Raw genomic sequence first — 27,952 nt, 5'->3', positions numbered from 1 at the left:
AGATTTGAATTGCGGTGCATCTTACACTTATCGCCATTTCCTTAAATAACCCCAAAACTTTATATTAAATCATTATTTAGCTATATAAATGTAATATTGTACCTCTTCATATACTGCTCATTCAGCGTGACTAAGCAATCAAGTGCTCTTTATTTACGTTGTATGAAGCTGTACCTGAAGTCTATTCAAAATACTTAATACAGAACAACTTCAAGGAATTTACCTTTCGTAGAGCTGCTGCTTTACTGGAACCGCCATCAGGTCGTCTGCAGTTCCGCTCTGCAGAACCCTCAGCAGCGCGTCCGTTTCACCAATGCCATAGTTCAGCTTTGCCTCAGTCAGTTCCACAGTAAGGGGATGCTGGTGCAGATCCAGGTGTATGCCAGACATGATCTGAGCACGCTCTCTCTGAAGTCTCTCAATCTCTCTGCTTCTGCTGCCCCAAAGCTGGGATTTCCCTTCGATTTCCACTGCTTGTTGGCTTCCAGGCTTACTTCCTGCCTGGCTGCGCAGGTCAGTTGCACTGCCACTCAAGCTGAGTGATGAAGGTGGAGGACTGCCCTTAACACCACACCAGTTGCTAAACTTGTTGTGTATGGGTAAGTCACGAAGACTGTAGCTCCGAGGCCTGTAAGGCTTCACTAAAGTAGTACTTTTCTTCAGAGGAATTTCAGTGTCATGTTCGGTTTCAGTGATGGAGTTTGTGTTGTCATTTTGTAAGGAAATTTGCGCATCACTCACATCAGAGAGAAGAGAACAACTGTTTTCATTTTTCCATAAATCATGAAATTGTAGAGATGCTGCTCCTACCAGAGGCTCTGAGGACTCATTAATGTTTGCTTGACTTGAACAAGTGGCACTACATTTTGGATTAAAAAGTAAGTCAGAATCTGGAGGTGAGTGGTTGTGAATCAGAGCAGTATCAGAATTCCCTACATAATTCTCATGTCTGATTCCCCCAGGCACAGATCTTCCTTCCCCTGTGACATACATACAACGAAGTGAATGTGCCAGCGGACTGGGGTCTCTGACATCATCTGTTAAAAACTCTGTACGGCCAGAGACCTCTAATGTGCTGCTGGAGTGGTACAGTCGTTTTGCACAAATTGTAGTGTGTGCGCCGACAGCAAGTCTGTGCTGTTGTTCCATAGCTTTTGAATCATCATTTCCTAAAAGCTTTTTGGCTGCTTTTTTATCTAAGAAACTTCCAGATGCATTTCTTATGCCCTTGCTGTCCCTAGAAATGCCGCATTCGCTGTCTGTTTCAGTCTGTGAAAAATTATCCACGTGAGGTTCCATGCCGGAGCGTGGACCTGATTTTTGCTTTTTCTGACTGTGAAGGGAGCTTGAAGTATCACGGGAAGATCCAAAGGGTTCCTTAATAGGGCAGAAAGGCTTACTAAAAGCGTTCTGGCTTTTGGGACTAGCACTAAGAGTAAGAATAGGGGAAGAGGCCCGATCCACCAACAGAGTATTTTTGTAACGAAGTTTTCTTTCTGCTGGCATCTCTAGCTCATTGACACTTCTTTTATCCTGAGCATAAGATGATGGAGATCGAAAGGTGCTACTAGTAGGGCTGCTAACTACAGTGCACGAAGAATCATCTTGCCCTGAACTCACTGAAGAGGACGTGATGGATGAAACTCTGGCACTAGCAGGAGCAATATTCTGCTGCGCATTTAACGATGGTTTTTGAAAATCTAAGGTGGAAGTGGAGGCTCTGTGTAAGAGAGGCAGGCACATAAAAGAATCTTCCAAAATGCTGTCAAGGCTGTCATGGAAGTCAGTGTTGCCCAGATTTCTCATCTCTGTTCCTTCTTGTGGTCTTCCTTCCAGAGAGAATGTTTGCTCCTTCCTTTTGGGAACCTTATCTACTGTATCTGCACTGATTGCATTGAAATCACAGTTTACTGCTTTAGCTGCCCTCAGTTCATTTTCTGATTTTGCCTGCACTAGTTTTTCTTCGTGTTTGCTTTGAGATTCTTCCAAAATCTCAGTTTGAGTGCCTACATCTGCTGTAGTCTGAGTGCAGCTATCTGATATAGCAGTAGTAGCTTTTGCACCCTCTTCAGTTCTTCTTTGGTAGATTCTGATATTCTGTTCGTTATCTATAATATTTTGCTGGGAGAGGTTTCCCAGCAGCTCAGAAGTGTTCTGAATAAGCTGTGACAGATGCATGGACAGATTCTGCATACTTGTCCAAGAAGAATGTTGCTGAAATAGATCCCTGTTTGTTTCCTGCCTTCTTGCAGAAACATCTGTGTAGCTTCTCTGGTGTCTTCTCTGCCTTTTATACCTTGCTGTAGCCACCGTTTGTGTTCCCTGCTCACAGGTATTCCCTGGTGATTTTTTGGAAGACCTTTCTGACTCAGATGGGTATAACAATACAATTTCATCAACCTGCACTGAAGAGTTACCAGGATGTGCAGAAGGATTCTTAAGTTTATCAGTGTCATTTTCTGGATTAGTTTCCAGTGTTTCAATGGACACATTGCTGTACTGCTTGTTACTGTCACTCGAGTATGTGGATTCAAAGCCTGGTCTGGCATTATCCCATCCTTGAAGACCTTCAATGCTGCTTAAAGTGCTTGATAAAACTTTTGCTGTAGCGTATGAACTGAGATGAGAGTGAAAAGGAGAATTTTGAGAATTCAATCCATTGTCCACACTGGAACATCTCGTAACTTTACGATTATCCAGGTTTAAAGGCATTTGATGGCAAGAAACATCACTTGCACTTCCAAAAACATACTGCTTCCAGCCAATCTTGCACGATTCTTCTTGTTGCCATGGATGAATATATGGGTTGATATCACTTGAACTAAAATGCATTGCATCTTTACTGTCTTGCAAAAATAAATCTGTTCCTGGCTGGTACCCAGCTTCTTCAACTCTCCCTTCACTACATTGAGCTACGGAACTGCTCTTTGAATGGATATTTTCTTTTGCACCCACAGAACTGTGAGCTGTGGGCAGTAAAGATGGAGAATGAACAGTACTGTCTTTTAAGGACTGGCTGCCTTGGGTTCTTGCCGCATAATTTTGTAAATTTTTTGGATCACAGTTTGCAATCTTCTTAGTTTGTGTCATTCTTTGCTGAAATCTGGCTTTAGATTTAACCTGCAGAATGTTCTTTGATTCTTGCTTTGAAAATCTTTCAATTACATGAAGATCATCTTCAGTTGGTGATGGAGGCTCCACACTCATATTTAAATCTTGTAATGATCTAGATGCTGAATATAGCAAGGAATCTGCCAGAGATGAAGCTTTGAAAGTATCATCTAAATCAGAAAACACAGCTAAGGCTGGGGCTGATAGTCTATGACTTTGTAGATAAGGTCTCTGTTCAGTTTTACAGTTCTTTGTATTGTGTGTCATAGAACATGGCCTTCTGCTCCTGAATTGCACCACTTTGGATTCTTGGGAAGGCACACCATGGTTAGTTGGTAAAAATTTTACAAGGGTACTTTCATTATTCATTAAAGAAAATTTCGGTCTTTCTGATTTCATTATATCATCCTCTGTTGTTGAAAAACTGTCAGCATGAACGTTGGAACCTGCATTACTTCCGCAAAGTAAAATCTCTTTTCTGTCATCTGTATTTGTTCTACCTGTGTTATCATCACCTGTAGGCACATATTGACAATTGCCTTGCAGATCTGCAGGACTTTTTTCAAAACCTAAAACACTGTGATACGGTTGTCTGGGATCAGTACTTCTGCTGTTTGTGGGATATGCTGGACCAAATGAATCATAGGTGTGTTCAGGATCCACATTAGCATCTCCTGGATACAAATGTTCCAACACCTCTGGGACTGTTAATTCATTCGTCAAATTTGAAGATATATTAGTTTGCTTTTCAAGATGTTCTTTATCTACTGTTTTTCCTTGCTTTTTCTTTACTGCAAAACGTCCAACCTCAGCACTTGAAGGCAATTCTTCCTCGTTTCTGTTAAGTACTTTTCTCATCTGTCCCTCTTTAACCAGAACTGACCTTCCAGTATCCCAAAGAGGTATTGATGACAATACCAGAGGTTCGCTATCATCTGGCACTTTCTCTGCACGTTCTATGCAAGCTTTCCGTGCTGGAACTTTACTCCAGTGATGCTGATCACCTTCAGTATCATTGTCAAGTTGCTGACAATTACTTCCATAAACAGGTTCCACATCTACAGCAGAATTCTCATATGAAGCAGAGTTTGTGTCTGATACTGGGTAATGCTTGTTTGCTTTTGCAAGAGAAAGTAAAATAATCCCTGAAGCATGTATTGGCTCATCAAATACCACAGACTTATCAGACTGAGTGTCTTGCATTTGTAAGACAGCAAGCGGAGAATGTTTTAATATACTTGTGTGTGATCTATCACACGTGCCAGTTTCACCATGGTCTATATCAGAAATTGGAGAAGATTCTGAAAATGCTTTCATGGATGATCTGTTAATTTCTGCAAATGCTTGGGGAAAGTCTTCTTTCACTGAGTGCAGATCAGCAGAACTAGATGATACCTGCTCAGTCAAAAAGGTGTCTTGAAGTGAGACTTCAAGCTGACTAACTTTTAGAGATTTTGAGTCATCAAGTAAACAGGTGTTGAAAACGCTTATGTTTTTGGAGTTCTGAAGCAGTATATCACTCGGGGCATTTTCTGCAAAGTAGGGTGAAGCACACTTTGATTCCTTACTGCCAGTCTTTCCTAGGCTTTGAAAAACAGGCACTCCTGATTCTGGTATAGTCACACTAGAAGAGTTACTGTAGTGTTCTAAGTATTCAGGCATTTTATTTTCTTTAGTATCGCAATTCTGGAAAGAATCTTGAATTATTTCCCCCTCTTGATCAGTTCCCACAGCTTCTTCAGGGATTTTATTACTCTGAGCATCTGTAGCCTCTGTAACTGCAGAACTATCATCCTTTTCATCTCCTTTTTGTGAAACATCAGAAAAAGTTATACGTGCACTTAAAACAGTTGATTCACTTTCAAAGTATTTTGTTTCTTCAGAGAGAACAGCATCATTTTTACATTTCTCTCCACAGCTGTCTGTCAAATCATTTGCAAATGATCTTGGGCTATTCAGGAGACCAGCAGAATGTTCAGAAGTACAAGAGTTCCTCTTGTAATTTGGAAGCCTTACTGGAACGGTTGAAGTGTTCTCAGAAACAGTGCTCTCTGGATAGTCTACGCAGCAATCTTTGGAAGTCTCATGTCCCTGATAATGTCTTGGCTCACTCTGGCATATCTTGATATCAGGAAACCTTGCATTATCATTATTACTGCTTGTTATAGTATAATTCGTGTTTGAGCATTTCTCTTTGTTATCACATCGTGATGAACTTCCTGAGTGAAGTTCTGTCTCAGCTGTACTAATGCTGTGAAATATATTTTGAGAAGAGATTTCCAGTAAAGAATGCTTTGTTTTCTCCCCCATACCTTCCCTTGCTTCTTTCTCTGGAGAAGAAAGCAGGCTTGAATTATTGAAGAGCAGCTCATCAGGCATTATGGTATCCTTTTCCTCTTGATCTTTTCTTTCTGTGGAAGTAAAGCAGTCTTTTGATATTTTGTTAATCATTAAATCTACACTGTGTTCTTCATGTGAGTTAACACCCTCAATTATATCTTCAGAAGAGTCTAATTCTTCTGAGGAAAATGAATTTCCTTCTGCCCCTTGCTTAAGCTCAACCATTTCAGGTTCATGACTGCCCACTTCACAGGGCATAGAAAAGTTGTTCTCATTGACAGGTTGCCCAGATGCAGAATAATCATTTCTAAATACAAAAAGGTCTTCCTCCTGTCTATCCTTTGTGGTCATGTTTTGCAGGAAAGCTTCATTTTTACTTCGAATTTCATCAGAATGAGCTTTGTTGTCTCCCTCTTTGTTGACTGTTTTAACAGGTTTACCAACAGAGGCCTCATTGTCCATTAATGTTTCATAGTACAAAACAGCTTCAGTTCCAACATTGCCATTAGATGGTTTTGTGTAACCTTTCAGTGCAGTGGGAACATCTTGAACAAGATGGGAATTATCACTTACTTCAAGACATAAAAGGTGATTTACAGATGGGCACAGGGAGTCTTTAACTGAACTTTCTTGGATGTTTTTGGTAGGCTTCAGAGTTGCTGCTGAGTTCTGCTCTTTGCTGTTATCTCCATTATTTGTAGAAAAGCTAGTAGACACCCATTGGCTTTCTCTTAAGATTTCATTTAATCTGTTGTCATCATGACAGCTGTCTTTGCTTTCAGGGAATAATTCATTCAGGTTTTGTAGAACGATCAGTTCTACCTCCTCCCTGTTTTCTAAAAACATCTGCTTCTCTGTTTTGTCCACTGCTTTCAAGTGCGCTTTCTCGTCAATAATTCCTGAGTCTATAGCATCCAGTCCACAAATTTCAGGTCTTCTAACAACACTGATGTTCAAGTTTTCTGAAACACCATGCTCAGGATATCGTGTTGAACAACTCATATACGCATGGCTGTTCTCTTTAATATGGAGACTTTTAGATTCTTCTTCAAGTCTGTGCTGGTCGTTACTAATATTATCATCAACTGAATATTCATACACATCGGTATCTTCCATAGCTGTATTTCTTGTATCTGTAGCAGAGTCCTCTGAGCCACCATCTTCATTCATTTCAAGAGGACTGTGGTATTGTGAATCATCTACTGACAGTATATTCTCTCCTAGTCCTGAGGGTGTAAGGTATCTTTCAGGGATCTTGAACTGATTTAAAATTTCCTCTTTGTCATCTCTGTTACAGTACATCTGATGCAGAGCTGGAGATTCTTCACTAAATAGAATGTTTTCATCTGTGTGTATGTCTTCTTGATTCATAATAACCATTCCCTCTGTGTTTGTCATGACTCGTTCTTCACTCCCAGTCACTTCACACACGTTAACCTTGTTTTCCTGGTCAAAGTCTTCATGGGGCAAACAATGCAGCACGTAACGTTCACTTAAATTGCTAGAATCTATTTTTTCTTCATTTTCATTTTTTTCTAAAATATTTCCTTGCCTATTTGTGATTAGTTCCATTGTATCTATATCATCTGTATTAAACATATTTTCTCTTGTTCTGTTCATCTGCAAAAGCCCTTCACAAGCATCAGGTAAGCCCTGAGCATTCTGAGCAAAATCTATTCTGTGGGAATGCATAGCTGAAGGCGAGCTTTGTGGAGAAACAGAAAGCTCTGGTGAATAAATGCTGATTATTTTCTCACTTTCCTCTTTCTGGAAAAAACTATCAGAGTGCACGAGTGCTTCTGACTCCTGAGTGTGTTCTACACTGGTGCTAACTACCTGTAATTCATCTTTCTCTGCCTCTTCAAGCGTCAGGTGCAGATTTGTATAAAACTCACACTGCACTTCAGAATCTACAATATCAATGGGTTTCTTTGGATTCTGAGATAGATCGATGCCTTTAAAATTCTCACCACTCCTATCTGCAGTTACACTTTGGACTTTGGCTACTGGGTAGTCAGGTACACTTTCCATCTCTCTTGATTTCATTTCCACTCCATTTTTTTCTAGGTTGTTTGCACTATTTTTTAACTTTGTCATTTCTTCAGTGTTTGCTTTTGTATTCTGATAAGGAACCACACTTTCTTCTGGATCAGCTTCTGGGTTTCTTAAAAACTTGGATTCTTTATCTATACAGAGACACACCTCTTGAGAAACAGTACCTAGTGTATCTGTGTTGTATTCAAATACTCTTCCCAATTCTGAGTTAAAATGATCTTCAACAAGCAAAACATCCTCTGGGCAATCACTTTCAAAAAAGGCTTCTTCTCTTGATTCAATTAAGAATTTATTCTTTGTTTCTGTTTCCAAGGGAATAGTTGCATCAGGTTCCACAGAACTGCCACTCATCTTACGCGTGTTCTCCCCCATTGATTTTGAAGAGCATGTCGTACATAGACAGCTGGAATGTGTGACAGAACAACTTCTCGTGGCCCTGGCTTCCACAGTATGATTAGATGTAGCATCACAATCTCCTTTCACTATTGTAACATGCTCTAATAGCGTATCGTAATTTTCAGTCTCAGATGCACTTTGAAAAAAATTAGCTTTTGGTGAAGCTTTGTAAAATATGCTTGAATTGGATTCTGGGAGCAACTCAGCTGCATTCTCACAAACAGCAGCAGGGAAGGACTCGGTGTCCTGCCCATTTACATTCACTGTGAGATAACTTGCTTCATTTACCAGTAGGTTCTTATATTTGGATGAAAACTCTTTCTGATCTACAACGTGAGAAGTCAACATACCGTGTTCTTTGCTTTCACTGCTTTCTTCTCTTATATTGTCAACACACAACGTAGAATTTTCTGAAGTGTGTTGGGACAGGCAACTTACAGGACTGTCTGCTAGTGAATGCCCATAGGAGTGATTTTTTGAAACAGGTTTGCTTTTAAATTCATAATTATTTAACGAAGACAAGTCTTCATCCTTCGGTTGATGTTCTTCTTTCTCTCTGAGTGAAGGCTCCTCTGAAACAATCTCTGATAGGCTATCCATGCTTGTTTCCATACAGATTTTCTCTTTTTCACACATCTCTATTGGTGTTGCACTGTAAGCAATAACTAAAGGGTTACATTTATATGTTATCTTCTGTGAGGAAAGGTCTGTGTTTACAGTTGCTACTTCTGCAGGTATTTGTTCATAATCTGTGTCTTGCATTGCTTCCAAGTTACTTTCCCTAGATCCGAAGAGACCTTGCGCAACAGCTGATTCTGCTCCTTGTCCAGCCAATACTTGACGCTCGTGAGCGCTTCCTGGGGAACACTTATTATTTGTTAAGTCACTGAGAAAAAAACTTTCATCACAACGTGTTGGTATTTCCCTTCTTGGAAAAAGCTGCACACAGTTTCCAAAATGTACTTGTTTTACTTCTGTAGCCTGTGTCGAGACTACATTATAGGCAAGTTCTGCAGAAGATCCAGCAGCAGATGCACTGACAGTGTTTGAATCTGTTATCTTTGATTCTATCATCGAGTTATTGCAGTCATCATCTAGGTCATCTTTTTCAATAGTTCTGAGGAAACTGTCTTCTAAATCTGCTTCTACACAGTTGTTTATCTGCTCCAAAATGTGCACAGGCAACACAGAGACAAAAGGTGGCCTTTTCAGCTTGTGATCTTTCAGTGGTTCTGGATGGGTTGTAGGGAGAGAATCCTCCTCTTTCCTGGGTATTGGTGACAAGCAGTCTGCAGTGGAGAAGCTTTCCGAACAGCTGAATGCTTGTGTGCATTCAGTGGTAGACCTGTAAGTGGATAATTCGCTTATTTGTTCTTGTTCAGGATGATTTGCCCTTGAATGTTCATAATAATCAGGTTTTACTGAAATATGAGCAAAAGAAGAGCTTGGTCCTACTGAACTTACAAATGTGGATGTCATGTCTTGAGATTCTAAGGAAGAATTTTCATCTGCATTTGTACATTCCTCACTCTCAAAACCTCTGCTTGCAGCTGTTGTTTCAGGTAAAGGTACTTCTGATGTGTCAGAGGAGAAACTTGTGTTTATTTCTTTTATACCATGTGATAAATGAGTAATGCTGTGTATCTGCTTAGAGCCAGAAACAAAAGAAACTTCAGCAGCAGACTGTTTTAGATCATCTTTCTTCAGCCAACCCTTTGGTTTGCTCAAAGAATAGAAACGAGCATCTTGAAATTGTAGATGCTCATGGGAAGGTGGCGCTGTTATTCTGGGGCTGCTGATTTCAACCTCTGAGTCATAGGATGACCAAGCATCAGTTGTAAGCAAAGGATTTCCAGTTGCATAATAAAGTCTTCTATCAAGTGACCTTTCTTGCTCTGCAAAAGAGACCTTTGCATCCTTCAGGAACTGTTTGCAAGCATTACTGGAAGCAAGCTGTTGCTTAGCATCCAAATAGAAGGAACTACTCAGCTTCAGATTGTAATTTGTCCCTTCTGTATCTCTGCAGCAGATCTTGGACTCATGGTCTTCCTCAGTCTGTACAGTTGGTGGTCTTGGAGTTTTTAACTTCCAAAAAATCTCTGCTGGGACTTCATCAGATGAATCAGATTTGGATTCTTCTACTGGATCTTCTGTTGGCACCTCCTCCCCATCTCCCAAGCTGTCCAGAGAAAAGCTTCTTTCAGCCTCTCCCAGTCTCCTACGCGATGCGTACGACGTCACTAAAGATGAAACACGGTGTTCGGATCTGCTTTTGTAAAGCTTAGCTGGCTGGTGGCAGGCCTTTAATTTCTGAAATTGGCTTTTATTTTGCCTTTTGGCTTTGTTTTCCTTTTCTATCAGGGAGTCTTGTGACATTTGACTGTCATCACTCTCAGAATCTTCTGGGTTGGCAAGACATTTATTTCTGTGGAAATCATCTTGCTTCAGCTTCTCTGTGAAAGCTTTTGCGTAAGCGCAGGAGAGCGAATCTACAGAGTAGGTACTGTCAGTATCAGAAATCTCATTTTCCTCATCTTCTTGCCAGTTCCCGAGCACATCTGTGGCTGTTTTAGACATTCCAGCACTTAACAGCTCAGCACTATGCCATTTTTTTTCAACATAAGAGAGTGGCGCCTGTGTGTTCATCTTTGTGAGATTTCCAACTGATGTTGCCACCATCAGAAATTCTTGATGTTCCACTGATGAGTTCTCATGATTTTGTAAGGCTGAGGCTGGCTCTCTTTTCAAATTCTTGGCTGCTTGGTCTGGACATGCAGATGGTGGGTTTCCATACACTACTGCTTTCTTCATTTTGTTAACAAAATTTTCTGGGGAAGAACTGTGGCCTTTTGCATTGATATCCATTCTAGTCTCTTTATTGGATACCTGAGCTCTGTTTTGTTCTGGACAGCTATTTGCAGGCTGACTTAAATCTCCTAGCACCTTTGTTTTTGTCATTCTTGTCCCTGTAATAAAGGTTTCAGGCTCATTTTTCTCCTTGTAATGATCAGTACAGGAGCCTTTAGAGGTCTGTTTTTGACATCCAGCCTGCCCTGGGCTGTCATCCAACTTTTCCATTTTTTGATCATTTTTATTGATATGAGCCATGACAGCTGAATCATTAGAGTCGCTTTCTGCTCCTTTTTTATTTCCAAATGAAGATAATTTCTGTTTTTCAGATAGCTGCATCTGTACTAAAAAGGAGATACCTTTTTCATCATTAAGGTCTTCACTCCTGGAAAAGTCTTTAAGTTTTCTGTAACAGTATTCCACAGATGAAAGCTTCCCTGGTGTATTGCCTTCAGAGCACGGATCGATATTTGGCGAGGTAGATAACTTTGAGATTGTTTCCTCATTCAACAAACAGCTGTGGAAATAAAAAAGAAATAAAGCCCAATACTTGCTTAAATAACATGCTTAATGTTTCCATATTAGTAACATCTTGCATTAAGAGTAATGACATGTGAAGCAACAACCTCAACAACAAATTAATACCTTGATGCTAAGTTGTACAGCCTGGTATTTAATCTCCACAGTCTCAAGTAGCTGCAAGTGTTAGTTAAAAATAAAAGATGGTTTTAAGTCAAAGAAATTCACTTAGCGGACTTAAGCCATTTCCTGCCGCTGGAGCCATGCTGTGATAGACATGCTATCACCCTGACATGTTAGTACTGTGTAGTGCTGTATTTGACTTGAGAAGGTTAGTCAACTTCAAAGTCCAAGGCAGAATCATTCTAGTAAAAGTATTCTGAAGGAATAGTTTGACCCTAATCACAATAAAATAATGCAGACACAAATGTTTACCAGCAACACGAAGAAGGTAAGAACGAAGTTGAGCAAACTCTGGAAAGCAATCACAATGAGGTAAAAAGTGCAGAAAGGATTGATGGAGGAAAGAAAGAAACAGCAAGACCACATCAGAGACCTAAGTAGGAAATGCACTGTATAAATCCAAGGAAAGCAGCAAACAGCTCCAGTGTGACGTACAATATACTAAATGATATCACAAGTTGTAAGGACTGTTTCAGTAAGCTAAAAGGTATTCTGGATTATAGATTGCCAGTGAAAATACCATGAATTTAAATTATATTTGACAGTTCAGAGGAATTGGTAGATGTTGACTCACCTGGGTACCTGGGGCAGATGGAGGTTACAGAATGAATGCTGACTGTGCAGTGAGTAACTTGAACCCAATGACCTCCTCCTCTTCTGTAACTGGTGATGCAGAGAGGCCTGTACTGCAATATTTTCATTTGGGATGTGGGACTGTTTCACATGAACTTCACTGAGCCAGCAGTTAGCTTCCAGCTGCTCTAGGTTTTGCTTAGCTTCCAATAACTTCTGCTTTTTGACTATCCTCTCCAGCTGGAATTTGACCTTTTTACGTCTTATGTTTCTTTCTGCCTTTTTTAAGGAGCACCTTCGCAAGAGCTCCAGCTGCACCACTCTCTTCTTGTTCTGCTGTAGCAGCAAAGGGGAGACCTCCAGACCACAGCTGCTCTGTACCTCGGCCTCTGCACACAGCGTAGATTCTGTTTGCACTGCAAATTCCCTCTGCTGTTGCTGAAGGGCAGCTAGTCGGTTATTCTCATTTATAAGCCACTGTTGGTCTGTAAACAAAATGATTGAAAGAAAGTAAAAATCATAGAAAAAACATTTTTCATTAATTAAATTAGCCTTGAGAACCCATTTAAGCACAGAATTCCTATGTAGGTAGAGCAAAGTCTTTTAACCTTTGTGTTAATGAAAAAAATAAAATGCAATGCACATACTAATAAGCCTTTGGCAAATAAATACCTACTGTTTAGTGAAGAAAATGCAATATTAAAATGTAACTGACTTCTCAAAGAGTTTGAGTGTTTTACAGCTGCTCTAAGACAAACACTGCTTTACACGCATTTTTGCTCCTGTCCTTTCCTTAAAATTAACTGGAGTGAACCAAAAGAGAAATCCACCTGCCAACTATTTCCTCTTATTTATCTATATGTGCTGAAAATGAAGGAAATTAAACTCATGCTGAGGGACTTTGTGTTCAGCACAGAAGAAACTGGTAGCAAGTTCAGTAAACTTGAAGGCTCAATCTCCCTACACTGCAGTCAGGGTGTACATCATATCTGGGGCCTGGTGCCAGCCACCAGGCACATGGATGGGCATGCAACCTACAAAGTCGGCTGAATAAAAGGCTACCAGGAAGCTCCCAAGTGGTTGCCTGCTGGACAGTCCTGCCAGCTTCTCTAAATTCACCAGATGGAAATTTCTCAAGCATCACAAGCATTGTGTGCTACCTGGGCTGAGGTGAAGAAACAACCACAAAAATTTCTACCTGTCGTGACTACAGCTGCTCCAGAACACTTCATGAATGCCTGGTGGGAACTCATGTACCTTGAATACGAGCACTTTAGTATGTAATATGCTTGAAATGACTCAAAAACACTCACAGCAAGGATACACAAGTGAAATCAACATACCCATTGGTTATCAGGATGAACACATCCCAAAGAGACAAACTCATATCACCCATCAACACATATTTTTTCACAAAATCAGGAGTCTACTCCCAAAGAGAATTAGATTGTCCCAATTTATGAACGTTCCTCGAATTTCACAAATGCTAAATATGCTTTTCTAACAAACCAATTGATTAGCCTTATTTGATAAGAGTATATTACATCTGTTTATATTCTTAATCTTTTCTAAATATTTGGAGAATCTGATCTTCACAGTCAATAGGGAAGCAATAGAGGACAAAGAAGAGGACCTGCTCTCTTAAAGACTTTGTTCACTTTTGTGCTGTTATGAAAATATACATATTCAGCTGCACAGAGGAAAAAATATATATACCTTTAGCTGAAAAAGCAATATAAAAACCACACGTAAAGTTCCTTCATACATGGAGCATTTCTTAAAGGACAGATGCTTTTCAAAGCACTTCAGTCTTCCTAGCAGCACTATTTTGGCTGGGGTTAGCTTCAGTCTGCTTAGTTGCAGTCCCTCACTGAGGAACTTTAGTTACTTATTCATGGAGTTAGGAAATCAGAGTTTGATGTGGTGCATGAGCTCCATGCATGACAGCTGAGCTGCATGAAAGAATTTTGGGGCAGTGGAAGCTTCCCCAATGGAAGAAATATAACCATCTTTAGTGGTTTAGCATTGTCAGCATCACTTGTTTGGTGACTACAAATTAAACATTCTTCATTAGTGATTCCCACCTGAGAGAGTCTCCAGTTTATGTCTGCAGCTATGCACACAGAAGTAGCGATACTTTATAGATAAGTATGTTTACCCTATGGATAAAATGAAAGCATTTTAGTCACGATCTGTAATTATTTCTTAATAACATCTTAACCTTCATATACAGAAGAGTTTTCTCAACTCTTTATTCCCAGATCTGCCCTCTTCAGCATGTTTCTAGCAAGCAGAATATTTGGCAGATGAGAGTGTCCCTGTAATAGACCTGAAAGTTCTAAGACACTAATTAATGTCTACTCACAAACTTGCCTCTGTCGGGAGCTGAGAAAAAGAGGGTGCAAATAAGGCAAAAGAACTCTGGTGGACTGCCAAGCAAAGAATTATATTTGGCTGCAAAAACTGCCTGTCTGGCTAAGCTTCATATGAGCACAGCTCAGTGGAACTAGACAAGAGCAGAGAACATGTCCTGTTTCAAGAAAAATGTTTTGGAAAAGCTCTGTACTGCCTCCATACATTAAGTCTCTCTCTGATACTCCCCATCTCCACAATTTTCCTTTTAATTTCTTACTTGTGTTTGGCATAATTTAAAGATGGTAAACTGCATAAGTTCGGCACTTGGAAGCCTCTAAACATTCAGAAATTATTCCAGGAATCAGTAGCAGGCTTTGTCAGATTGAAATGGTGCCTTTGCAATAGGCATACTCTTCTTATCAAGGAACTTGGATCAAACCATTAATTAGAAGACAACTAGAAGAACATTATGACTACCCTGTTTCAATGCTCAAAAGCATCTTAAGATTTAAAGTGTTCCCAAATCTGCCTGCAAACTCTTTAAGAGGCTGTTCAACCCCACCAGGACAAGTCCTGCTAAACATGTCTTTGTGCAAAGCAGCATCACTCAGGGCCAGAAGCCACTGATGCTAACAAATACCTCACCAAATATGCTGTGGCTCCACCTTTTGCCATAGCTATTTACTATTCAAAATCTGATCACTGATCTAGTCTTTAGCACTCTTGAAGAACACTGTAAGAACTTCCTAGAAATAACTCTTATTTGAACCAAAGCACGCCTCTCTTTTCAAATACAGTTTTGTTAAAAATAAATAAATAAATAAAAATCAGCAATGGAGAATGCAATACCACTTATCAATCATCTTTAGGGTAAATAAAACTTGCATCTTAACTTTAATCTTAATTTGTCTCACTTCCATTTCCACCACAGAATTTCTTCCTACATTTCATGCTTTGAAAGCCCTGTTCCTCCTTATAGACTTGGATGAAATCATTTCCAGCTTTACTGTGATCAAGCTCTCAGAATCTTTTATTATACATTGCTATCTCACATTAGTTTATAAGAGTGATTATAATATGCCTCTAAATTTGTAGTATCCTCTGCAATTGTGAGCATCAGAACTATTCTCAACATTGCAAACAGTAGTCATGCCAGTGATTGGACAAGAATTATCTTAGTATCTTTTCTAATCCCAATCAGGCTGTTTATATAGCTAAGAATTAGTTTCTCTTCTGTTGAATCTCCCATAAACATGAATCACAACAGATCTTCACAGGTTAATCGGGACTCTCCCTAGCTAACAGTAAATAACGAGAGGCCACAGAGCAAACCGAAAGACACAGGAAAATGAAAAACAGAAAAAAGAGGCTGTCAGAGGTTTGCAGAGTGAACTAGGCTCCCACTGAGATGAACAAAGAAACCAGTATCAATGAAATCTGAATTCAAAGTGATTCTTGGCAGCTAGAGAGCTCGCTTTTCACTGAGCTTTTGAAAGATCCCTTATCTTCAGATATTCTGTGATTTCAAAATATCTCAAGCTTTTCGTGGCATAGTTAGCATAGAGCTGAAGTTTGTGTCCAATCGATATCACCAGTATTTTACCTAGGAGCAAATTTTTTTACTCAGAGGATGGTGAGGCACTGGAACAAGCTGCCCAGATAGCTGTGGGTGCCCCATCCCTGAGGCATTCAGGGCCAGGTTCAATGAGGCCCTGGCAGCCTGATCTAGTTGGTGGATGGCAACTCTGCCCACGGCAGGGGGGTTGAAATGAGGTTATCTTTAAGCTTCCTTTCAATCCAAGCCATTCTATGAAGCACAGAAATATTGAAAGAAAAATATAAAATACAACAGCAGATTCTGTCTGCACTGACACAAGGGAGAATTGTACTGCAGATATAATCAGAGCAAAACTAGAGAGAAGCAGCGTGGGGAGTAATTGGGGAGATGAGAGGCTCAGTGCCACAGGAGGAGCAGTGTGCTGGTGCTGTCTATCCCAGTCAAGACCTGTAGAACTAATTAAACAGTGCTGCTGGTGCTCTGCAAAGTTAATCAAAGCTCAATAATTGTTCTCAAAGGAGAGAGAATTATAGGAGATTAGTACTGTGCTGTAAAAAACAATAGCAACAACAAAAAACGCAACAAAATTACAATAACAAAACTTCCACCACAACACAAAGCTTAACTAGGACAAAAACATCAAGAGGATGAAAGAATGCAATTATGGAAGGAAAGTGAGAGAGAGACAGGTACTTACTTTCTAGGATCTGCTGGTTGATGAGGGCTTGGTCATTTTCCAGTTCTCTCTCTGCTTTGACCTGTCCTCTGAGGATCTGCTGCTTTAAATCCTCAACATAGAGCTGCTGCTGTTGGATTTGTTTTCTGTGGAAAGCTTCCTGCTCTTTCAGTTTCTTCTTGTACTCTTCATGCACAGTGTCTATGTCTCTGCTGTTAGAAATGTTGACAATGAATTTAAACAAGAAAAAAATACCGAACATTTGTAATGCAACACGTCATCTTACTAAAGAAAGACAACTTAGTAAAGAAAGACAACATTCAGGATATTGCTTTGTTCAGTAAGGGTGCATTACACGAAACTCATGATGGTAGAGAGAATATGCACATCACAGCAGGCCACAGTCCTGGAAGTGTCAGAAATGCCAGCTTTCACCATGAAAATTGTTTTGGTGAAACTGAAAATTCCATCACCAGAAAGGTAACAGTAAAAACAATTTAAAAAACACATCACTTGTCATTTTGCTTCCAAAAAGGAAAATGAGGAGAAAACAGGAGGTGGCAGGGTGGTGGTTATGTTTTACAAGTTACAGAAATGAAAAGCATTTTTTTTCCTTACAGATTAAAAATCTTAAACCTGGAAAGAATTACAGGAATTGCTGAGATTACATTGAAAGTCTCTGGCAGCACCAAGGAAAGAACTCAATCACCCAACTCTTGTATGCGAGTACTACAGGTTACTGCATCTATATCTGAAGTAAAACAGTGATCAGAAAAGTTACTATCCTGTAAACAACTCCACGCAGTCCCTCCAAATGGCTGTTTCCTGACTGTGCACCAGATGTCATGTTGTTTGTAAAATTATTATCAATCCAAGGTCAACGAGCATCTGACCTTTGCTACATCAGAATTTATTTGTAATCTCTATCTACAACCATAAGCATGAGTTTGAAGCAGCTATTTCTACAGCAATAACTTTATGTGCCAGATTAGCAGACAAAGCAGATGAAGCAGTTAAGCTAAAGTCTACACATCTGATGGAGTCCCTCTAGATTGAGCATCCATTTTCACTTTCTTAGGAAGCAGCAGGAAAACCTGACTATATAAAAGACTTAAGATTCTCAACAATTGAAAATATTACTGATCCTCCTTCATTCACCTGAGAAAAACAAACATTAAAAACAAACCGAATTCTATGTAAATGTAATGTTGATGAGAATAACAGAAGAGGAGCATATTCTGTTCAGTTGCCTGACATGGTGCAAGCAATCTGAGTACCACTTCTATCCCTTCCGTTTTCTAATTTTTTTTTAGTCTATTTCAGACCTACAGAAGCAAATTACATTAGGGAGCTCCAAGACCAATTTGTATTTGACTTGACTGCTAAGATTTCAACAATCTGTGATGTGTACTTATTTCTATTTAATAAATGGTGATTGAATCCCAGCAAAAAGGACTGGATTCCCTGGTTTCTTATTCACCTGAAGTAGGTTTAAATACACACTTCACTGCTGCACTGAAAGGCTCCTATGGCCATTTCATACCCAAGCTGTTCAGTGGTTTGAAGTGACATCAGCTACTGGGGGACAAATGCAGAGGTTAAAGGTAGGTTGGTTAACTAAGGAAGAATCACTTTTTGAGTATGAAACAATATCCGAAGGGTCTCATTTTGGAAAAGCTCCCATGGTTTTAATTGTAACTTTGAGGGAAGCTTTCCACAAATTAGGCTTCCAGGTTACGTCACGTATTTTCCAAGGGAAATGTAATGGAGCAGCAATATAATCTGGAGTTTATTGTGCTGCTACTGCACTGCGATATACAATCTCAATGATTTTTGAGCAGTTATATCACCTCTGTGCTTTCATGCACTTACATTGCAAGGTCTTCAGGGCAAGGACTACTTATGCACTTCTTAGCTCAAGAGAGCTTTTATGTCAGCTGAAGCCTCCTCTTGCAAATGCATTAAAAGTGATAAACATTTACAGCAATTGTAAATGTAAAGCCTCTGCAAAATACTGATGGTGGAATAGACTTTAGTCTGTTTTGCTGACATACATAAGCTCTGATTTCTATGGTGGTAGCAAATCTGGAAAATCTGAGACCACATGTGCATGACCTTGGGAAAGTCACTCAGTTTGAGACACGTACAAAAGAAACAAAGTACATTCATCCAAGAGGAGTGAGGAGGGTCCATTAACCACTTCATAAAGCTCAGTAATAGAAGTGATGAATTCTGTTTGTTTAACATTATCAGCAGTATTCTGTATGAGACTGATGAAATAGAATAAGTTATGACCAATAATGCTGAAAAGCAGAGTTTGTTAACAAAAGAGTAGACAAAGATTCTTGTTCTGCATCTACTTACTAAAACTAGATAAAATACCTTTTAGAAAAATGCGTTATGTTCTAAGACCTCAAAAAATGCTTGCAGAGGTAGTTAAGTAACATCTGTTTACATTTGGGAGAGGGTAACAAGCTCATACTTTCCAACAATGCTGAAACCAACTCCCAGCCATATATTATAGTGAGCTGGAGAATAAGCAGCGCAAACAATGGACACAGAAGTGTGGTGTTTGCTGTTCTCAGCAGCACTAGCATATTCCCTCATGGAGATGTTAATAGCTTTTTGCTGATCTAACATGAAACTGCAAGACCTTTTCCAACAGGCACATGTGTTTGCACATAAAGCAGAACACAGTGCAGGCCAAACAAATGTTACTGCTTACAGCTCCTCACTACGACTACACCCCATAAGGGAAAAGAGTACACAGGCATAGCCATACTTTTCTTTAAATCTTGGAAAAGAAATACATCACAGCAACCATCACGGTATTACTGCTGCCTTGCTTTGGTGAGGTAGCTGATGGGTACAATTCTCTATGCAAGGAGAAAGTTTCTGTAATAAAAGGCAGGTTGATTGTCTCATCACTGCTGAGGGTACATACACAAATTGCAGTTCTGCTGCTATTTCAGTGCCTCTTTGCCACATCTCCCATCTCCTAATTTTTAACAGTACAAAACAAAAGCCAGGCAGGGTAGTAAGGACAGCTCCGAATACAGGAGACTGAACATCAAAAAGCTTTTTACAAAGTTGCTTTTTAAAAATAGCTTTCTCAAGCAAGAGAAAAAGATAATGAAAATTCATGCACAGCCACTTACATAACACAGGTATTATGGCAGAAGAGGGAATGCTTTTCTTCTGCTTGTGAGATACTGACCACAAGAGCAAAATGACTGGCTGGCTTGGGCTGGAGATACAGATCTATCTCTCAGGAACTGCTGATACCAAGACCATGAATTGAGAATGCTCCCTTTCTGCTGCTGAATACGCTATGTCATGTCAACACATCCTTGCTAGTTTCTAGAAATCATACCATAAATTGAACTCAAAAATGAGATGACAGTGGCCCCAAAAGAAAATAACAGATTCACGCCCACTTAGGGGCTAAATCACCCTGTGGACAATTTTAAAAAGAGTTTTGTAACAGGTATTTGAATGGCTAAAATAAAAACAGGTAATAATTAAATTAACATAAGAATATAACATCCTGAAAGAGACAAAAATCCGTCATTTCTTTAAAATATCTTAACTAACATATACACTATTAAGTTTAGACTTGAAATACAGGAATCCTATGAAACCAGCAATCAAGCACAGACCAATTTCTGCTACTGCTTCTATTCCCTTCCTTCACACAGCAATCTTCCCCCAGTATAAGCACTAGCAGGAAATAATTTAACCCCAGGATAAACATAAGACAAACATTTTCATTTTTGTTGATATCAAGACAAAGGTAACAAAATGCTCATTTCAGAAGACTTGGATACTCTGGTATACAGCATTAAAAATAAATGCAACACTGCATAATATTTCATAAAAGCATGCAGATTTCTAGGTATACCAAATGCATCAAGAAGTGACAACAGTTACCCCTCCCTCCAAGTAAACCCCTAAAAACAGGAATTAAAATCACAACAGGAAGACAACAATCTTAAAATAAGGATAACAAATTACTGTGAAAATCTTCATATTTTACCCATATTGCTGGATTGTTTTTCCGTCTCATTTTTCTCTCCATAAAGTTTGCATGACGCATGCTAAATGAACCATCTGTAAATCCACATTTTTTCCAGCCTGTTTTGTCGTCAGCTCTCCGGGATCCTATTCTGCAATTCTCCTCCCCTCTTCCCCAAACACTTCTACTGCTGTTGCAGAGGCTGGCGGCTCCTACAGCATAATGCAGCTTTCAGTAACTATGGCAGCGATAGCTCTGTGCTGAGGCAGAATGCTTTCTGCAACAAAATCTTAAGGCTCAGCTTGAGAAACTCAAGTGGGAAAAAAAAAAAAAAAAGAAAAAGAAAAAGCAAGGAATACTTGCTAATAGCTGAGATTTGCCATTTTCCTATAGAAATCATCAGTCAGGTTGGCATGTCCATCCTCCTGTCTGCCTCATGTTCAAGTCTTTTTTTCTTTTACTAATGATTTTTTTTCCAGAGGAAGAAGAGTTAATAATAAAGCAGACAAAAAAGATGTTGGCAAGGCATTTTGCACATTTGCAAATCCCAGCACTGCGAGCAATCACAAGTCAGGGTTACAGCCTGTCCTCTGATACACATTCCCCCCTTGCTCTATATCCTCTCCTCCTCCCTCTACACGTGTCCAACCCAGAGCCCTTCCCGCAGGGTTTCAGCATCACACAGCAGCAAGCATCACACAGCACAGGACTGGCAAAGACTGTGTACATTTGCTTCTGCCTATCACTGTGGCTCAGACCTCTCCCTCCTCCTCCCTAAAGCAAAGGGAAGAATGATGAAGGCGCTCTGAAGCTATGCTGCTCACACAATTCAAAGCAAAAGTTGGAAGGTGAGGGGCAAGAGACAGAAATCAGTAACAACTGCCAGCAGTCAGAAATCTTTGGAAATAAGGGACATTTAAAAGTACGCACAGAGGAATCCCCTTTAAGGAAAGTCACCACCAGATAAAATATCACTCAGATTTTTGGTTAGCAGGTTGCTTACAGGTTTGTTTCATTTTTTAGCTCTCTCACAAAGAAACTTCTTTTTGCTTCACTTAATCCCCAAAGCGACAGAAAGGTAATGACTTCGTTAAGGCAATCCTTTAAAGATGCTTCTAAAACAGGCCCGTCTTTGGCAAGAAGTCACAGGCACAATAGACAGACACACTCCATTAAAGGTCACTGCTGCATTGCTAAATTCCAATTCAGCTGTAACTACATTCTATCACAAATTTTCCCTTTATGACTTCAGCTGTATATATAGAATCAGTTCCCTTGCTAAACCACTATTTTGCTGCAAGTTGTGGAGCTGCAGTAATTGACAGTGAATTTCTTTGTGAAATGTTTGAGTAAGGGTTGCAAAAGACTTCTTTAACTTGTATTTGCAGAGCACTTGGAAATTCTGAATTGTAAGCTGTTACTAAGAACATTGACATTATTGTTTACAAATAATGAGAGGACATTTTAAGCGTACCACAGTAGCATGAAAATTCTGTGGTGTTCCCCAGTATCAGATGCTTTATTTAGAGATACTCTTTCCCGTCATGTTTAGTAACATTTTCCACATTCTTATGCTTTGTTTTTGTCTTGCATTTTTAGGAGAAGACATTTTATAAGCAGCCACTATTCTCTATGTACTGCTGTATTACTGGACTTTAACGAAATAACTCCTCTGTTGTTGTTTTTTTTGTTTGTTCTTTATTCAGAGTTTAAACTTAGAGTTTAAACTTATACATAGTATAGGATTAAGGAAACAACAGGAGCAAGAACTTCATTATCCATTTGTATGTGGTGATGCTGTCAAACGATCATTGTTGTCAGCTGCAAACTTTCCACGTGTCTGCTTACTGACAGTAAGCATGAAAAATGTGAAGTGCAGGGGCTCTTATGGGTAGGGTGATGAGCAAGCAGCCAAGTGACAAGTACAATGAATCCTATCAATTTTCAAGGAAAGCTTCAGGCTTAAAGTTTTAATACTTGGACTTAACAGTAAAAACTTGTTATCTCGTTTTTGCAAATATTTTAATATACATTTAGAGCCTGAACGGGTAACTCAACCCAATGAAAATAGATGAGCAAAATAATGTAACACCACTGGCAGCACAGAGGTGGGACTGTAAGTAACAATTATAATAAAATATATGTCCATATATTCTGAAATAAAAACTCTGGAAGACAGCAAAATACCACCAGCTGCTGATGAAAGATTTCTAAATGCATGGAAGCCCAACAATTTCAGAACGATTTCTGTGCACAATTGTTATCCTGCTTTGTATGAATTGACCGTGTTCTACGCTAAGACTTCTTGTTTGGACTCTTCTATAAAGCCATTTTCTTCTCACCAGCAGAGAACTCCATTAGCCTAAAGAAATTTTGATACACTAATGAATATTTACAGTACCTACTACTGACATCAAATTTATTGAAAATCCTCCTGTAGTTGTGGCTTTTAAATACCGGCTACATGCTTATAATTCAGCTGCAAGTAAAGATTCTTGTTTCAACATGATAAAGTCAAATTAAAGCTTAGAGCCTAGTTTGCTTCTTCTGGAGGAAATCAGAGTAGAATAAGAGAAAGGCAAAGCTAGAGGGACCAAAATATTCAGCACGATTTAGACGTTTCTTACCTTATTTCTGGAGAATGCTTTTTCTCTTTACAGTTTGTACAAACTTTACTGTAAATATAAAATTAGGAAATTACAAAGATGTTCAAAGAGAAGGCAAGAAAACTTCACTGAATGCTTTTAAACACAGAGATGATGTTATAATTTTGAGTAGAAGAATGCTCTAAGATGCAGACTGGTAGCAGCTGGGAAAGCATATATGAACTATTAAGAGCGTATGTGTGTGTCTGTGAAATACACATATAGCTTACCCCATTCTTTTATAATTCCTCTAAGTACCTCTCTGACTGAGACAAGACACTGGGCTAGGTGGATTTTTTTTCTTAGTGCTTCAGCAAATAAGCACTCTGTGTAGTTCATTCAGTGCTATATTACTGTTTATAAAGTACCACACATTTTTAGTACTTGACATTGACTTTGCAAAGTCTAGACATTTTGAATGACCTTTTATCTCAGTTTATTCTCATATTACAGATCCTAGGCTGTATTTCTTGATCATAGCTCCCTCCATGAGCACAGATACTTGTCCGAACGGAAAGATGGGAAGATGGGCTTGCTGGTTATTTTAAGGGAAGACAAAGTGCATCAATTTGGCTTGCCTTTGCCAAAATATTTACTCAAGGGGGAAAAAAATAAGGTCACTGGATTACGTCAAGTGAAAGAAAACTTATTTAGACATAGTCTACAGCTTAATTCTCTAATAGATGGACATCCATAGAAGTCACATGAAAGCAATACAATAATACTTCTTATTTTTAGTGAAGTAATCATTTGAAACACTTGGGATAAGTCTCATATATTATATAATATGCGTAGCCCTGCCCAAATGGTTGAAAATCTAATCAACACAAAGGAACCTGTTACTTGAACACGGTCTGAAAAAACAATCAAATATTCTTCAGTCTTGTCAGGTTAAAAAGGGCAAAATCAAGTGCAGTGCTGTGCTAAACTGCTTACATCACTTTCAGGTGTCTGCATGTATTTCTAGGAGCTAGTTCTGTAACAAATGCTCCACTGCCTATGCTTAAAACCATGCAGTGATCAACGTGGTATCTACTTCTGAGATAATTAGAAAAGCTATTATTCTTAAATGGTTTAACTAAATAAATATTAAATACCATTCTGTACAGAAAATACCACTGCAGCAAATTAAAAAAAAATAAGTGCAGAGATTAGGTAAGTTAAAGAGAGCACAAAGAAACACACTACCCAAGGTGGAAAGCAAGCCACTTGAATAGAACGATGAAGAGATGTTCAAAACAGGGAAAACATTTTATGCTCATAAAAACAAGATGAGATACTTCCCCAGAAATAGATAAGATTCCCAGTATGTAACCACACAAAAACACTCTAGCAAGAAGCAGAACTATCAACAGATATGAATGAGAAGATGGCTGTTTCTTGCCTTTGACAGGTCAATTGAATGTGCCAGGCTGAGAGGAATTAAAAAAGAAAAAAGAACCCAATTACATTTAGTTCTCCTATACTCTTATAATATTATACACTGAAACACAGGAGGTATCAATTTATTTCCGTGATATACCTGTTATATATTAACCACTGTCTTTATCACACCAATACTTTCCTTTCAGAAAGCCTCTCTCAAGAAAAGCATACACTAGATGTTGTGGATGTGAGCAGCTCTTCTAGACTTTGGAAGTAGCCTATGCCTTATTTACTGCTCAGTTTAAAAAAACACCCAAAAACTCTCAACTGCCTCCTGAGATGAAGGGATTGATAAGTGCTTGAGCTACAGGGAATTTATAATCAAACAAATCTTATTTTCAAAACAAATTAGCAGGGAAAGTGAATTGATAATCACATTGGCTAAATCCTGATTCATAGTGAGAAAAGTCCATTCTGTTCACTGAAGAATACTACAAAAAATGATAGATTAGCTTGTAAATAAAAAAACATAATACACATGTGCAAGTGAACTGAATTAAGACTGCCTGCCAGTCTCCATCAAAGCATTTTTTTGATTGCACATTAATATTCATTGTGTATCCATAAATAATTCTTGAAGCTTACTGGTTGAATATCTTAACATTTTTAAATTGGTAATGTAGCTACTGCATTTTCCTGGACACTTATATTTGGTTCTGACTCGCTGAAAACATGATAGGACTTACTCTATATACAACTCAGTTATATCTGAACAAAGTCCTTGTTTCTGAGGTTGTACTGCAGGAGAAATAGCTTTGTTTTATTCTTTCAAACTTACTTTTGAAGAGAAGAGAGGATATAACGAGGAGAAAGTGTGTGACTTCCATCCAAGTTGAGCCAGTCCAAAGCTCCACAGCTCGAAATAGTTGGGACATCATTAATCTAAGCATATAAGAACAGAGAGAAAAAAAATAAATCACAGCAACCCAGGAAGTTCCAATGTATCAGTCATACTGTTGCTGCTACCTGCTGCATGCCGTGCTGAATAATATGCAGGATATGCATAATAATATCTCCCAAGTGAGCTTACAATCACACTTACAATTCTGCTTAGTCTTCAGTAATCTGTAAAGTTGTTAAGAATTTGTTACTGAGGACACTCATACTTGCAGCTCTACTTCAATGTAGTGCATGTTGTATTAATCAAGAAATAAAGGATGAAAGCAAATTGAAGTTAAGCCCTTTATCTCAGCCAGAGAAGTGAGTAGAAAAGGACAGTAGAGAGTACAAAATGTTAGTATGTAAAATACTGTTTTAAAAGGAAGTTTATTGCCAGTATCATTTATATGATTATGTCCTAAATCAGCAAATTTACTTTTTTTTCCTTCTGGGGGAGAGGAAGATATTTAAATAGCTGAGCAAACAGTAATCTGCAGCAGTTCTTGTGATTACTGTATCAATATTTTTTATCTATTTCCAGTGTACGTAACAATTAAAAGTCTTCAGACCTAACAACACTCAAGCATTTAATCCTGAAAATTTTCTACTTCTGTCAGTACATCTTATTAAGGGTGGTGAAAAGACAGCATGTAGGGAGTAATTCAGAAAATTATCAAAAATGGAAAGACTCTTAATTGGCCTCTCCACAGTAGTCTTCTGCCTTTAGGATTCAATCCCACTGTAGTCATGACCAGAAATAGGAAATACTAAATTATTCAAGGGATCTGCGTCCCTTGATAAATGCATCTGAAAGAAGACATAGCGTCATCCAACAAAGTTTATGTCACTATAGGCCATTCGGTGCAGGAAATGAAGTCAGCAAACTTGATGATGTTAAGAAATATTACCTTTCTCAGGCACCCTTTTTAGATAGAAAATAAAAAGGAAAATCAATAAGAATCAGGAAATCAGTGGAGAATTAGAAAAGAAAAATGCAGATCCTTAGAACTTACTGATCTTCTTTGCCTTAAGACAGCAGCTTCTGCAGGGTGATTGAATCTAAACTTATGAGACTTGCCCAGGACAACAAGGGCCCCTGTAAACAAAAATGAATTAGAAACCTACAGACATAATACAACAAACGGTGCCTCGAATATTCAGGTTTCTAGACTGCTGAGTAAAGACTGCTGCATATTTAAAGTACTATAAAATATTTTGCTAAAAAAAAAGGAAAAAAATATATTCTGACCAACAACTTTCTGACATTCACAGAAAGAGAACTATTTTAAATTTGCCACTATGAAACAGCACAGTTACCATTCTGTAATGATGGCATCCAAACTAATCATAGGGTCCTCTGCAAATCCAATGCAGCATTAAATTCCCCATTCCCATACTAAATACCAGCATGACTTAATATCAAAAAATGAAGAAGTGCATTACCAGAAACTTGTTTTTATACAATCCAAGTTCCCAGTAACTGGATTTCTTTTTCTTTTTTTTTTTTTTTTTTCTTTTTTTTTAAACACAACCTTAAAACATGGTAGCCCAATACATTTCAGCTAAGCTTATTCATCATAACCTATGACTCAATGGCTAGTATCCTTTACCCGAACACACCATGAATAAACTGAAGGTCATTTCAACCATATTACCTAATCACCAGTGGTCTGCTGGCTTGAAGCCAGTCTCCACTATTTTCCACAGCACTGACTCTGACTACAGGTCTTTTCTTCTCAGAAGGCTACAGACTACTGCTGCCAAAAGTTGTCTTAATATTGTCACCTGTGTCTTTATTTTACTTCCTCTAGGTTTATTTACTTGTCTCAGTCTGGAAGCTCTAGCCATCAAGCCTTGCAATGCTAGACAGCAGTAGATTGAAAGATGTATTTCTTAGATCTGCACGAGCTAGGTAAATGCTTGTCTCTAAACTCCTGAGATAGGTTGGTTATAATGTATGACTCACAGAAAAAGCAAGCCTTACCTTGTGACAGACGGCACGAACCAGTGACTTCACATCCATTCACAGTGCAGTATGCTCCCTGAAGTGGTCGTAATGTCACAATCCCACAGTTGTTGTCAATCATACAATGGTCCTTTTCAATCCACCGCCCCTTCAAAACTAGAATGTATACCTGATTTTATTTTATCTGTTCAAGGGGTCAGGTATCCTGTATTTTCCTCAAGATTGGAGTACCACATGGTTTTACCCTATGACTGCATACTTCATACCTCAAAGAACAGTCTCACTTGCAGAAAAAGGACAGCCAATTGTCATTGTTGATTGTTAGCCCAATACCAAATCATAAACAAAACAAAACAAAAAAACAACAACCCTGGATTGGAAACAGAATTCTCTTTCAAAATGTTTC

General features: G+C 38.8%; 1 protein-coding gene and 1 long non-coding RNA gene across 3 annotated transcripts in view; one reads left to right on the top strand and one right to left on the bottom strand.

Annotated features, from left to right (window-relative positions):
- STARD9 (StAR related lipid transfer domain containing 9) overlaps positions 1 to 27,952 on the bottom strand; it is a 98,209-nt gene that overhangs the window by 9,790 nt on the left and 60,467 nt on the right. Inside the window, exons 18-24 of one of the 2 annotated variants that reach the window (XM_421162.8) lie at positions 27,565 to 27,702; positions 26,594 to 26,676; positions 25,480 to 25,583; positions 23,259 to 23,306; positions 16,638 to 16,828; positions 12,029 to 12,512; positions 224 to 11,269 (exon numbers count right to left, since the gene is read on the bottom strand). In XM_421162.8, the coding sequence (XP_421162.5) occupies positions 224 to 11,269; positions 12,029 to 12,512; positions 16,638 to 16,828; positions 23,259 to 23,306; positions 25,480 to 25,583; positions 26,594 to 26,676; positions 27,565 to 27,702 (12,094 nt within the window). Of the gene's footprint in view, positions 1 to 223; positions 11,270 to 12,028; positions 12,513 to 16,637; positions 16,829 to 20,652; positions 21,267 to 23,258; positions 23,307 to 25,479; positions 25,584 to 26,593; positions 26,677 to 27,564; positions 27,703 to 27,952 lie in introns of those variants that run through there. The other variant, XM_046942641.1, reaches the window with a different exon arrangement.
- Positions 11,101 to 12,750, top strand: LOC121113275. The gene is made up of 2 exons (XR_005860484.2): positions 11,101 to 11,230; positions 12,317 to 12,750. It is a non-coding gene; the product is annotated as an uncharacterized LOC121113275 (long non-coding RNA).

This window comes from Gallus gallus, chromosome 5 (assembly GCF_016699485.2).
Source record: "Gallus gallus isolate bGalGal1 chromosome 5, bGalGal1.mat.broiler.GRCg7b, whole genome shotgun sequence".
In the NCBI taxonomy this organism is placed as follows: Eukaryota; Metazoa; Chordata; class Aves; order Galliformes; family Phasianidae; genus Gallus; species Gallus gallus.
Note: the sequence above shows the minus strand (reverse complement) of the source record. Positions and strands in the feature narration are given on the sequence as shown.